Here is a 12,664-nt window from a genome sequence, read left to right as displayed (position 1 = left end):
CGAAGCAACAGATGCCCGGAGCAATAAGGTGGCTGTGTATAAATCAATATTTTGTCTTCCTTTCAACCCAACACACACATACTCATTCACACACATACACAGCCTTAGAACTCAAGCCCTCCAGAACACAATAGAGGTCATGACTTTTGCATGACCTCTCTCCATCCCCTTGGAGACAATAAAGCCAATACTCTGTCAAGGATGGGGGTGTTGTATAATTGTAACACGTTCTTTTGCTCATTAAAAACTCATATTTACAAGATTTTAAAATAGTTTTGTACTCACATTGATACATACGCCACATTAAAATAATCCCCAATCGAATGTATGTCATTCAAAAACATTTAGGATGATCGGCTTTGTCAAGAATGAGAAAACGATGTCGTCTCCCTTTTGTGTAAGATTAGTGCGCCATCATGTGGTTTAGTTTGACTATTACAACGTTGGGGATTTTACATGTCGCAATTTTTATAGTTGCACTGACGTGTATGATTACACGTTTTCAAGGAGCCCTTCTGGTTTGTGCTCAGAAAGTTTCACTGGGTTCATATGTATAATCAAAAATTGGCATATTTTCCTTCATGACCTTTCTTTCTTCCGAGTTGCTTTTTTATTCTTGCACTCCCATGCTTGCATCTTTCTTTTGCTAAAAAGTAGTTTTTCCTTCATGGTTACCTTCCCTCCATGACTTTCTGACCTTCCCTTCGTTCTTCTTCTTGCCTTCTTTCATTCAGATCTACTTGCAAACTTGCATACGTCCTTACTTAATTTAAAACATACTTTCTGCCTTCTTACCTTTATCCGACCCTTCCTTATTTGTGCGTCCTTACTTCCTTGCTTCTATCACTACTCTTCTTCATTCCTTTTCTCCTTCCTTCGACCTCAGTCATCATTTTTCTTCTTTCCTTCCTGATATTCTTCCTTCTCTCTGGCCTTTCTTCACTTAGAGCCGCTTAAAAAAAAGCATCATGTTTTGCTTAAGTTAAACCTGCTTTTTTGCTTTCCTTCTTTCCTTCCATCCACCTTATAGCCTACATGATTTTTTTCCCCTCTTTCCCTCCTAAACTTAAATTTCTTCTGTATTTCTTTCCGCCTTCCTTAATTGCCATCCTTTCTTGCTTTAACCTGTTTGTCTGCCTTTCTTGTTTACCTCATCCTCCACATTATAGACATGATTTTTCCTCCTTCTTTCCTTCCTTTCATTTCACGTCTTCTAATTTTCTTCCTTCCTTCCTTCCTTCTTTCCCTATTTTTTATTTTTTGCTAATTTATTAAATTTTTTCTTCCTTTCTTCCTTCCATCGGTGCCTGTCAAATACTTTATTAAATTACTTTAAAAAAAAATCCATTATCCAGTACCTTTAGAAATGCTATATTTTTAAGTCTATACATACTTTTGCCTATGTATTGTAAATATGTGCATTTAATTCCAATGTGTGAGTGTTGATCTGAAGCACGTGCTGCCACTTTTCGTGTTTATTCAAAGTGGGAAACGCGTGCAGATGGGCCAAGCCCCTCAACCCCCACCACACTCCCAGATGAATTGAATTTGGTGTCCGGAAGATGGATGGATCCCTCCCCAAAGACACACAGTTTATGAGTTTGGGCTTTTTGGTAAATAGGAAGAGAAAATGAAAGCTTGTAAAAAAGGAAGATAAAGTGGGAAGAGAAGGCTTTATAAGACCACACACACGTGATGAAGGTGCTTGTTCATGGCTAAAAGTTGCAGTCTTAAATGTTATCTTATATTTATTATCAACTTTGCAATGATATGAGTGAAGAATGACAATACATGGAATGGATGGGATGCTCTTGATAATGGATTACCAGCACGACTTTGGCAACAAAACACAACACGTATTCATATTAATACTCTTTACAGAACAGCAGTTTAAAAAAAAAAATGAACAAGTTGCAAATGCGTTGGCACATCGATGTAAATGAATATGCTGTTTCCTACATTATCAATTGATTTTGTCATGTTCATCAAAATGTGTTTTATGACCCTCTTGAATTGTCTCACACCCCACATTTTGGCATTAGTTCATCATATAAGTATTTACATGCAAAAAATAGTTGAACAATTTGTTACAACACGCCGAGCATTTTTTAAATTACATTTCCATCAGACTTTTTCTCCCCCAGGTGTTTTTGGACTTTTTCTAAGAAAGGGAAATGTGTGAAACATGAGAAACCAATGATCAACCAGTTTTTCTGAAATAGCTCATAGCAATAGAAGATGTTCTTTGTAATGTATATGACAATTTGTGGCCCAAAAGCCAGGATCGTCAGGTGTAGCAGGGTGCACGCTAATTGCTACATCACTGAATGTACAGTTTTCCCTAATAAGACTATACTATGTTTACATTCCAATTTAAATTCCTTTGTGCAATGCAATGCTGTCGTTTCCTATCTGCATTGCATGAGATTGTTCAGCACAAACAGTAAAAGCCTTGTGAATCTTGTGCACTCTTTTGCAATCAATATTCCACATGCAATGAGGCGTAACTTACAATTTAGAATAATGGTCATCATAACTTCAGCCACAGTTTACATTGGAAAAACACATTATATTGACAACATGACTCAGCAATTTATTTTGACTGTCTTATCCGTATACAATTACACAAGTATTTGTCATTCTAATATTCTGATTTGTTCATTGACACCGATATTACTTTTGAGAGATGGGTTAGTTATAATAATAATAATAATAATAATAATAATAATAATAATAATAATAATAATAATAATAATAATAATAATAATAATAATAATAATAATAATAATAATGATAATATTTAGCTATTTGTGCAAATTGTTTTGAAAAATGCACTTGCTGTTTTGCAAATTTTGAAGACGATTGAACCATGAAGTGCTTAATTCTTTATATTTCATGTAAAAAAAATTATGACATTATTTTTGAAACACATTAATTCATGTCAATGGGTAAAATTGATTTGAGGTACTACAAATTTGCCAACGTCTACAACTTTATACAATAATAGAATATACTATGCACAGTTGTCAAACTTGCATAATGACACATCACAATCAAATTAGAGCTTTTAATTGGCTATAGGGAGGAATAATTGGTTTATTATGTTTGTTTTTTTGGCACGCTGGTGCCTATCTGTAGATAATGGTCCAAAAAGTGGGGCAACAATGTGCTGAATAAAGTCACCCTAAAACAATTGGATTTCAAAGCTCTTAAGCAAATGGAAATGTCATGATTGTAAGTGTCCAGATTGGGCTATGCGGTTCCGAGGCCTCTAATGTATGCACACACAACTTATGACAAGCCCCAGTACAGATGGTCTGAGCGTGAGTCTGAATGAGAAGGGAACCATCCGCGGCTGCTGACGCATTGTGTGTGTGTATATGTTGGGAGGGGTCTTCAATACAGCACTTAATGAGAACAGACTGGCCCTTTCTCAACCCCCTTCCCGTCCCTCGCCCCGACACCCCTCCAACCCCCCAGCCACCCAACACACACAGTACACACACACTCTCGCTGTCTGATTCTCCATTTCTCCTCTTTCCCCATTCCCATCTGTTTGGAGACAAAGGGCCACGAGCCAGATCGGGCCTCGGGACCCGGCTGGTGAAGTAGGCCCGGATAATACGGCCCATCCCGTGGGCTGCATTTCAACACATGGACAAGGCTTTGTACTTTCTGTACCGATGCTGCTCAAGCCCTTTTCATCGGGGAAGTGGGGCGGGGGTTTGCGTCCTCCAAAACACACACCTCCATCAGGTGTTTGCGTGTGCGCTTTGAACATGAACGCACATCCGTGGGGTGCGCAGCATAAAAGCCAGCGAGGAAAAATGACAGCTCTCCAATGTTGTGAACATATGGCTGTTTGTTGTCACACTGTCCCTGTCCAATTTGCACAAAGCGTGCCACTTCTCCGAATTAAACGGGTGTGAGTGGAACGCCACGTGCATGCTGGCAAGGAGCGACCCGAGCACGCCCAAGTGATGAAGAGGATGATGATGATGATGATGATGGTGGCGGCTCTACCGTCGATTGCAGTCTGCACACTTCCTGACATATGGTCACGCCTCATCTTCTACCATTACATAAGCCTGCTGTGCTGTGTGTGTGAGTGTGTGAGTGAAATGTGACTCGCGTTCTCTCTCTCTCTCTCTCTCTCTCTCTCTCTCTCTCTCTCTCTCTCTCTCTCTCTCTCTCCCAAACACACACACACACACACACATACACACAGCAACAGCAGCCACACTGTCAGCCAGGCTGTTCAGCGCCCTCAGCAGTTTGGGGGATGGAGGGAAGGGGCGTGTTCAGGGGGTAAGTGGTGGTGGGTATGGGGTAAGGAATAAATTGAAGGAAGCTGATGCTAGCACAGCTTTAGAGATGAGGATGGGAAAAAAACAAATGGCCTTGTGGCACCTTAATGGAAGTGTACAGATGGACACAGCCTTTCAGTGGACTCAAGCACAAGTCCAAGCTATGCCACAAGTTCACAGCTTGTTTTAGTTTTGGATAGAAGACCACAATCTGTCAATGTTTTATTTCTTTTTATTTTAGGTAAGCTATTGCAATGAGCCCTTTTTGAGTCATGTTACAGTGGAACTAAGGAGGTGGAACTAAATCCATTCCAGAACACTAGTTGACCTCTGGTGCATGTGGTGGCAATGAATTAAAATTAACTCACTTTACAACATGGAGCAGGTTCGCAAGATTGTCTTCAATTCTTTAAAAATGAGGCTGAAAGGTTACTGCAAAATAAACATAAATCAAAGAGAATTACACAGAGACACAAACAAATGGCACCAACGTTGCCATGTTGTAAGCATTTAAGCAACACGCTGACCACAAACATATGCAGACAATACAACGATTCAGTCATACGGCATATTATTTATTATCTGTGAAAAATGACTATCATTCCCTATGAAACTCTTCTTTGTGTGTATTTGCAAGTCAGTGTTATTGACCAAGTTGCAATCGAGAAGAAAGTTGGATTGGAACAGATTAATGACAATTCCAATAATTTTAATGGGGAAAAAATATTTAAGAGTTGAGTTGAGAATTGTGAGTGCTTTGAGTTACAAGCATTGCCACAGAGCTAATTCATTACCTACAGTATTGTACAAAAATGCTGTTATACAAAATGCAAGACACCTGCTCCTTGCACCTGAGACGTTGTAACATGAGTCACATGACATTGGGGAGGGAAAAGGACTAACTAACTGTGCTCACTTTGGACATTTTCACAGCTATTAATGGCTGTATTTTGAGTTATTTTGAGGGAACAATAAATCTAGACTGTTTATATGTTGTACATTGACTACTTTCCATTGTGCCTAAGTGTTGTGTTGTCCCATGATATAACTACATTTCTGCAGAAATGTGAGGAGTGTACTCACTTTTGCGAGATACTGTAAATCAAGGCACCATTAATGTACAGCAAATATTTTAAGTAACATTGGAGCAGGGACTTGTGCAAACTCTATGCCAATGATGGTTATTTCACCCCATTTTCTATTATTGTGCAATTACCGAGACAAACATTCACTCTAATCATGCCAACAGTAACAATCTAAGGTGAACTATCATCTTTCTTTAAATGAAAAATCATGGACAGAAAAGGATTTGTGTACTTGCATCTGGAAAATCATCCCACTTATGAAGCATCCAATCAGATCACTCTGATTCCATTCTGAAAGCCATGAGTGGGCAAATTTGCATATATCTGATGATTAGATATTAAACAGGGTTCAATTAGTGGTAGTGCCAGTGGCTCAAACTCGCCTGCTTTTATCCCCGTTGAGGTGAAACTGGATGGGAATTGGCACTACTATTATTATTATTTATTTTTTTTAAAGCAACTTGAAACATTTCACTGATGAGCTACTTTCAGAACAGGCCTGCGGGCTACTTATCTGATCCTTGGGGGCTACCTGGCACTTGTAGACACCATTTTGGTTACCACTGGTAACCTGTTCATCATGACATCATGCAAACTTCCGGGATGGGTTGTTAACAAAAAACAGACCAAAACTTATGTGGAACAGAGAAATGGCTTGAATGACTTTAACCCTTTTCTCTACTGCCTTAAACTGAATGTGTGACATGTCAGTTGAAAACAAAATGTTGAGGTAAATTGCTTCCAAAGAACTCGGAGCAGGATTTTTATTTCAACAGGTAGTTAAAATAAAAAATAAAAATAGACCATCACCTCCTTAATGATCATTAAGGAAGTGTTTAACCAATGTCTAATTAATTGACTTTTCTGTTGCTCGCATCAAAGGCACAGACCCAGGATTTCTCTTTGCTTGGGATGGAAGACATGACCAATACATAGGGGAGCTGAGAAAGGAATTTAGAAATATATTTTATTTAGAAAAATCTAATTATATGCTGGAGGGGCAAAACTGGGGTGACACAGATTTCTGACAAGGCTCCAGCCACCCCATAGCGCCGGTGTAGCGCCATGCTTGTACAGATGTTCTCTTTTGCCTGTGAAATGGATAGCATGTTGCAACGCTAGTGTTAGCTATCAGGCATTTTGCTAGCCAAATACCAGCATAATGTTAGCTAGCTAGCTAACATTTTATATCGCTTATCCTAGCTAGCTAGTAGCTAGCATTATGTTTGGCTAAACTATTGAAATACAACCAATCATTGATCTGTAAGAGAGTCTTCCACAAACATGATAAATGTTTAGCGTCTGTCCCTTTACAAGTGAATACTACGTCTTATGATCATCTCCGTACACCTATTTACAACATCCACTACATTTACATCTTCCTCTCCCACGAGTTTGCTGGATTGAGTATGTTTTCTTTTAAAGGAAATTGAAAAAATTAAACCTTTCTGGGTATTGACAAGTCTGAGCATTGGCTACTTCACAAGTCTAAATGACGGTCAACTCGATGAAAGGAAGCGCTTCGCTCATTGGAAAGCAGGATTTTGGATTATTGTAATTTTATATGAGAGGATTCTTTTGATTTAGAAATATGATGTTGTTTGTTGACTATGAGTCTATGACAATCAGCTTGGTTTGTTTGCTAGTCTCAAGCAAAAGCAATAAAATACGACGCTTGTTTTCACCGTATAAAGGAAGCGTTTGCATTACGTTGGACATATCAGAAATGCCCAGATATTTAGAATTCTGGCGACACATCCCCAAACTCAACAATTACGTCGTTGAAGTTAGTGGTAGGCAATCATATAAATGGACGGACTGACGGACGGACAGATAGATAGATAGATAGATAGATAGATAGATAGATAGATAGATAGATAGATAGATAGATAGATAGATAGATAGATAGATAGATAGATAGATAGATAGATAGATAGATAGATAGATAGATAGATAGATAGATAGATGGGCTTCTATCACAAATGAATATCAATATTTGTGTATTTTTTTGCTCAAAACATTTGGCCATATTATACATCTCGGCGGTGAGCTGGCTCATAAATTTCCATGTCTCCCATCCCATCCCTCCCTCCCGGCTTTCCCACGGGAGGTGCCAGACGGCCAGTAATTTGGTTGTCTTGGCTCGTCTGGAGTAACACCTGCCCCTTCTCTGGGGAGGGAGCGAGCCTTTCAGCCAGGAGCGCACACGAAGGAGCCTACCACTACTGCCTTTAGCTGCTGACCACTGACACTGTGTGTGTGTGTGTGCGCGCATGTGTTTTCGTGAGTGCAGCAAGCTCACTACGTTCACATTTGTCGCTTTCCACGCATCCACGTGCACGAGAGTGAAGCAGAAGTCATCCTCTGTACCAGTGGTTCTCAAAATGTGGTATGAGTACAATTAGTATAGTACACAGCCTCCCTCTAGTGGTCCACAAAAGAATCACTGAATCAAATGTTCAAACTGTATGTGCGTAATATTACAGTCGCTTTAAAAAAAATTGTTGTATGTAGTAGTGCACTTGTTGAGTAGAGTTATATTTAACTTTTAAGTGCTGTATAATGCCATTTACTGTAATACTGAATTTTACTTTGTCAATCATTTATTTGGTACAATTTTTATGTGCTGTACATTATATTTGAATCATTATTTAAATACTGGTTATTAATTTTCCTATAGCCTATGCAAGTTTAATGTGCAAACATAATGTTAGAGGGGCTTACCGTAATGTTAAATATGCTATTTATGACAATATTAAACATTTACAGACATTAACATCCACGTATTTTGAAATGTAAATGTAGTGTTGTAATGTAAGATAAAAATACAAACAACATTTCTTTTCAAATCTCTCCGTTTTTAATTGAAAATAACAGCGGAAAATATGAAAAGTTTGTCTTTTAGAAACCAGCAGTCACACAATATCTCTACTACAAAATATGTGCATATAAGCAACAAGTAGTCTACACAACCCTGAAGAGACAAAAAAATCTTTGGATAGAGGATATGTTTTTTTTTCTCTTCACTAGAAAAAGCACATCATTAATTTCAAAATACAAAGCAGAGACAATTAAACAAATACCCCACCCCTCCCCACCTCAATAACATCAAAGTATTAAACATAATAAAGTCAGAGTACTTTTTGTAAATTATTTGTTTTTTTGGTCACAGCAAAAAAAAAAAGAGGTTGAATTTAATCAATCCCTTGGTGGTGGAAGCCGTTTGCCATAATCGTTTTTGAAATGAAAGTTCGGAGCGGTCCATTTCCAACCTCTTAACTATAAGGAAATAAATATTTTATACAGAGCCATGTGCTCCATCTTGAAGTGCTTAACGTTAATTGATAGGCAATTAATAGACATCAAATGATGACAATAAGAATAATAAAAACATATCAGACTCACACGAAATAAATAACAGAAAGTGCAATTTTAAAGAAGACCACCACTTTCCAAGTTGAACTCCACAGTCTAAAATATCGAAGCGAAACCAATACACACACGCCCGAGGTAAACATAAATAAGTGTCTTAAATAGCAACACAATTAAATAAATAATTTGCACTTAGAAAAATAACAATTTAAGGTCGCCGTTTTATACATCATAAGTGGCACTTACGCATTTTCTCATTCTTCCCAAGTGGAAAATAAACTAGCATCTCCAGTTTCCGCTTGGTTACTATCGTCCACTGGGCCGCCTATCGCATTTGGGTCTTTTATTGTGGACAGATCAATTCAATTAAAACGTGACTTAGCTATTCTCAAATTCCCGACTCGCTTTGGGATCCTCATTACGTGACGTCACAGCGTGGCCCTAATGCCCCTGGGCCACGTGCCGGCCCCAGTCGCCACGCATCTGAAATAATGAGGCAGCAAATGCATCCGAGCCTGTTGCGTTATGTGAAGGGGACAAACATGTTTTGAAATCATTGTTCACCCGCTTAACACTATATAAGCAAAGGGGAAGCTTTGAAAATAAAAGATAAAACACTGTTCAAGAAAATCTCAAAGGCCAAATATGTGGTCTTTTTTTTTCTTTTCTCTTTTCCTTTTCTTTTTTAAACGTCCAGGACGTGGTTGAGATAGGAGATGTAGCAGATAGCAAGTCTGAGTATCTCAATTTTGGACAGTTTCTTGTCCGGTGGCAAAGTAGGCAGCAGTTTGCGGAGCTCGGCAAAGGCCACGTTGAACGCCTCCACCCGGATCCGCTCCCTGGTGGCGTGGGCCGAGCGATACTTGGCAGTGGCTCGCCGTCGTCGCCGCTTCTCCTCGCGGCTCAGAGGCTGATCCGCCCGGCACTTGTTGGCCCGCTCGTCACTCTCCGCCAGCTCCTCGGACGAGCAGCCCGCCGACTTGAGGCCGCTCAGCAGCGTCTCCGGGTCGGATTGAGTCCACGAGAGGTCCGCCTCGGCCTGGTCCGGACTGAGCATCATCTTTAATGTCCTTCGTTTGCACTGAAGTTCCAACACTAAAAGGAGGTGGTGTAAGACAACAACATTATTTAGCACTATCTTCTGTTCTGTTCTTGTAATTTATTCATGTGGGGGGGGAAAAGTTGAATGTATGAACTTGACATAATTTCCGAGAAAAGAGGAAAATTACATAAATTGACTAAATTTTAATAAACTGCTGGCAAGCGACATGTTCAAATTGAGACAATACAACGATTTTTAAAAGGGACATTTCTCAGTTGGAAATCAAACTAAATATACACTATTTTTTAACACATTCAGGATGACATTTAAACTCTATGAATTAAGAATATCATCGATAGATCTTTAAAAAAAGCAAGAGACTATCGAACAGCATTCCACTTTTTTTTATTGAATAGTAGGATTTTATTTTTAAATGCCATGCAAATCTATTTATGAGCGAATTAACACAATAAGACTCGGCCATCTGTCATAGTGATAACACAACTGTTTGGCTGAATGTTACCAAAATATTATTGCTTTAAAAATATATATATTTAATACAAAAATAAAGCTTTTATCAATCAGAAATTCAACTTATTGATTTATCTACTTACATGTTACTATTTCTCTGATGGAAAAGATTTAAAGCAGATTATTCATATTTCGATCCAGATTTGAGACTCACCTTCTTGATACAATTGTCAGTTTTCTCTCTCTCTCAAATATCATCAAAAGATGCTCAACTTGAAGTCATAATCCAGCTTGGTGTTGCACATGCAACTTCAATGCCAACTTTTTCTTTTCCAACTTGCACACATGGGAGTGCGCGCTGTTGAAATATTTGGAGAGGAATTAGAAAAGACAGGTGATGTTGGCCGCCACCTTTTTGGGGTCGTCAGAAGGTTCGCTCCTCCACATGTGATGATGGAGAGACAATAGAAGCGGACCGCGCTGGCTACTCCTCCATCCGTGTGCAGGAAGGTAATGCTGATGCTGATGATGGAGATAAAGAGTCTTCAGGATGGGAAGTCACTTGACTTGATGTGCATATTAACACTTCCTTTCGCTCTCCCGCTATCGCGTGTGAGATAAGATCCAAACGACCCCCGTCTAATAAAGGCTCACTTCACGGACGGAGGGGCTCGAATATATTTGAGGAGAGGTATTGTCTAACGCCCCCCCCCTCTCTCTCTTTCTCTCTCTCTCTCTCTGCCACCCCTTGAGCGGTTCTTCCATCCCAATGGAGGGGGGTGGGGTGGTGGTGGAGGGGGGGGGGGGTGTAGATGCGCGTGTGTGATAATAAAGAAAGGGAAAAACATGACACATGCTGGTGCACGTATGTGGTTTTGTGAATGACAGAAAATAAATACAATAAACTCATGATGGATGCTCTTAATTTATTCGAATATATTGTTTCTATTATGGGGGGGGGGGGCTTATTTATTTATTTGTTTGTGGGCAGGTGTGCAATGTTTAATATGCATCTCTTTTTATTTCTTGATGGATTGGAATTCTTGGATGCTAACAATTTTTGTAAGGATCCAATCATATAATGAGTCATCCCAAAAATTATGTATGATTTATTTGTTCATTTTTTTTATTTGATAGCAGCAATTTAAATTGAAGTTTAGCCTTGTCAGAGTTTGTAGACGAATCGACAATTCCGAGTTTACGTCACAAGTAAAAATGGCGGCCAACTCTCCGGTCATTGAAAAGTATTGGACTTTGGATTGTTGTATATTGATTTATGATGATTATTTTATTTCAAAATGTGATTAAATGTCGCTTGACTACTATACAATCTGCCTGGTTATGCTATAGTCACGTGCAGGCAAAAGCAGTACAATAGTCTACTTTGTTTGTTTACAGCGTGTAAAGGAAATATTTGCATTTTGTTGCATTGCGGCAATATCAGCGATAGGCTACCCGGATGTTTGGAATGGCCAATTAGTCATTTTCTGCGATTTAACGTCTTTAAGAAGTGTTATTAATGTTTAGTTTAATCTGGATGCAAGGCAACAAAGTGAAACATAACAGGCGCATAACAGATTTTTTAATGTAGTTGTTTAAATATCTCTTTAATTGATTTCCCTTTGGTGTTCCCTGAGTCGACGTACTTTTTCATGGAGGCATCGACTTGAAAAACAGCCAGAAAGCAGTAGCAGTGATGCCTTGCGATGAGAATTTAATTTGTTCTGTGACCACACTTTAAGTTAACTTAACCCTAAAAAGCCTGAACCATGAAATTTATGAGAGAAAAGTCGAATTATTTGTAAATAGAGAGATTATTGGTCCCTTTGAACAAACTTTTTTTTTCTCTCACATATAACTTTTGATGTGTGTCATATTTGATACATTTGGTCACAAAGCTTTAAATTCGTACATTTATAACAGTCAAAAATATAATAATAAACAGACATATCAAACATCTTAGTATTTTCAAAAATAAGAAAGAACTTTTGCCACTTTGAATAAGTATAGGTATCGCTCCTTGCTCAATTGGGCGATTTTGCCAGGTTGCTGGAAAAGCCATCAGCTGGGTGATACTGCCCTCTAATGGATTATCCGTGCAAAGCATGTGTCTGATCATATACTTCGGGGTTTTAACTCTTTCACTGCCAGACGTTTTCAGAAACGGGTTGTTCCCAGTGCCAACCGATTTAAGCATTTTGACTGATCTTTCAAGGTCCACAGAAAATGTTGTGTTTGGACTATGGAAACACACATACTACCAAATGAAAGATTGGACTCTCATCTTTCATCAGAAAAAAAGTTTGTTTCTACCTTATTCCGTTCTTCAGTAATCAACAATAGAAAATGGTTACTTTCACCGAAATTCTCTGTTTTGAAACAAAAAA

General features: G+C 38.7%; 1 protein-coding gene across 1 annotated transcript; it reads right to left on the bottom strand.

The window, feature by feature from the left end:
- Positions 1-8,543: 8,543 nt before the first annotated feature.
- On the bottom strand, positions 8,544-10,935 carry nhlh2 (nescient helix loop helix 2). Its single transcript, XM_077578814.1, has 2 exons — positions 10,492-10,935; positions 8,544-9,859 (listed from the first exon to the last, which is right to left on the bottom strand). The coding sequence occupies exon 2, from the start codon at positions 9,822-9,824 to the stop codon at positions 9,450-9,452; it is 375 nt and encodes a 124-aa protein (XP_077434940.1). The 5' UTR covers positions 9,825-9,859; positions 10,492-10,935; the 3' UTR covers positions 8,544-9,449.
- Between the last annotated feature and the right edge of the window lie 1,729 nt (positions 10,936-12,664).

Source organism: Vanacampus margaritifer, chromosome 1 (genome assembly GCF_051991255.1).
Source record: "Vanacampus margaritifer isolate UIUO_Vmar chromosome 1, RoL_Vmar_1.0, whole genome shotgun sequence".
NCBI lineage: Eukaryota > Metazoa > Chordata > Actinopteri > Syngnathiformes > Syngnathidae > Vanacampus > Vanacampus margaritifer.
The sequence above is the reverse complement of the archived record's forward strand: the minus strand, read 5'-3'. Positions and strand labels throughout refer to the sequence as shown.

Bases quoted from the DNA above. Each gene is read 5' to 3' on its own strand.
- nhlh2 (XM_077578814.1), bottom strand. From the start codon at position 9,824: ATGATGCTCAGTCCGGACCAGGCCGAGGCGGACCTCTCGTGGACTCAA.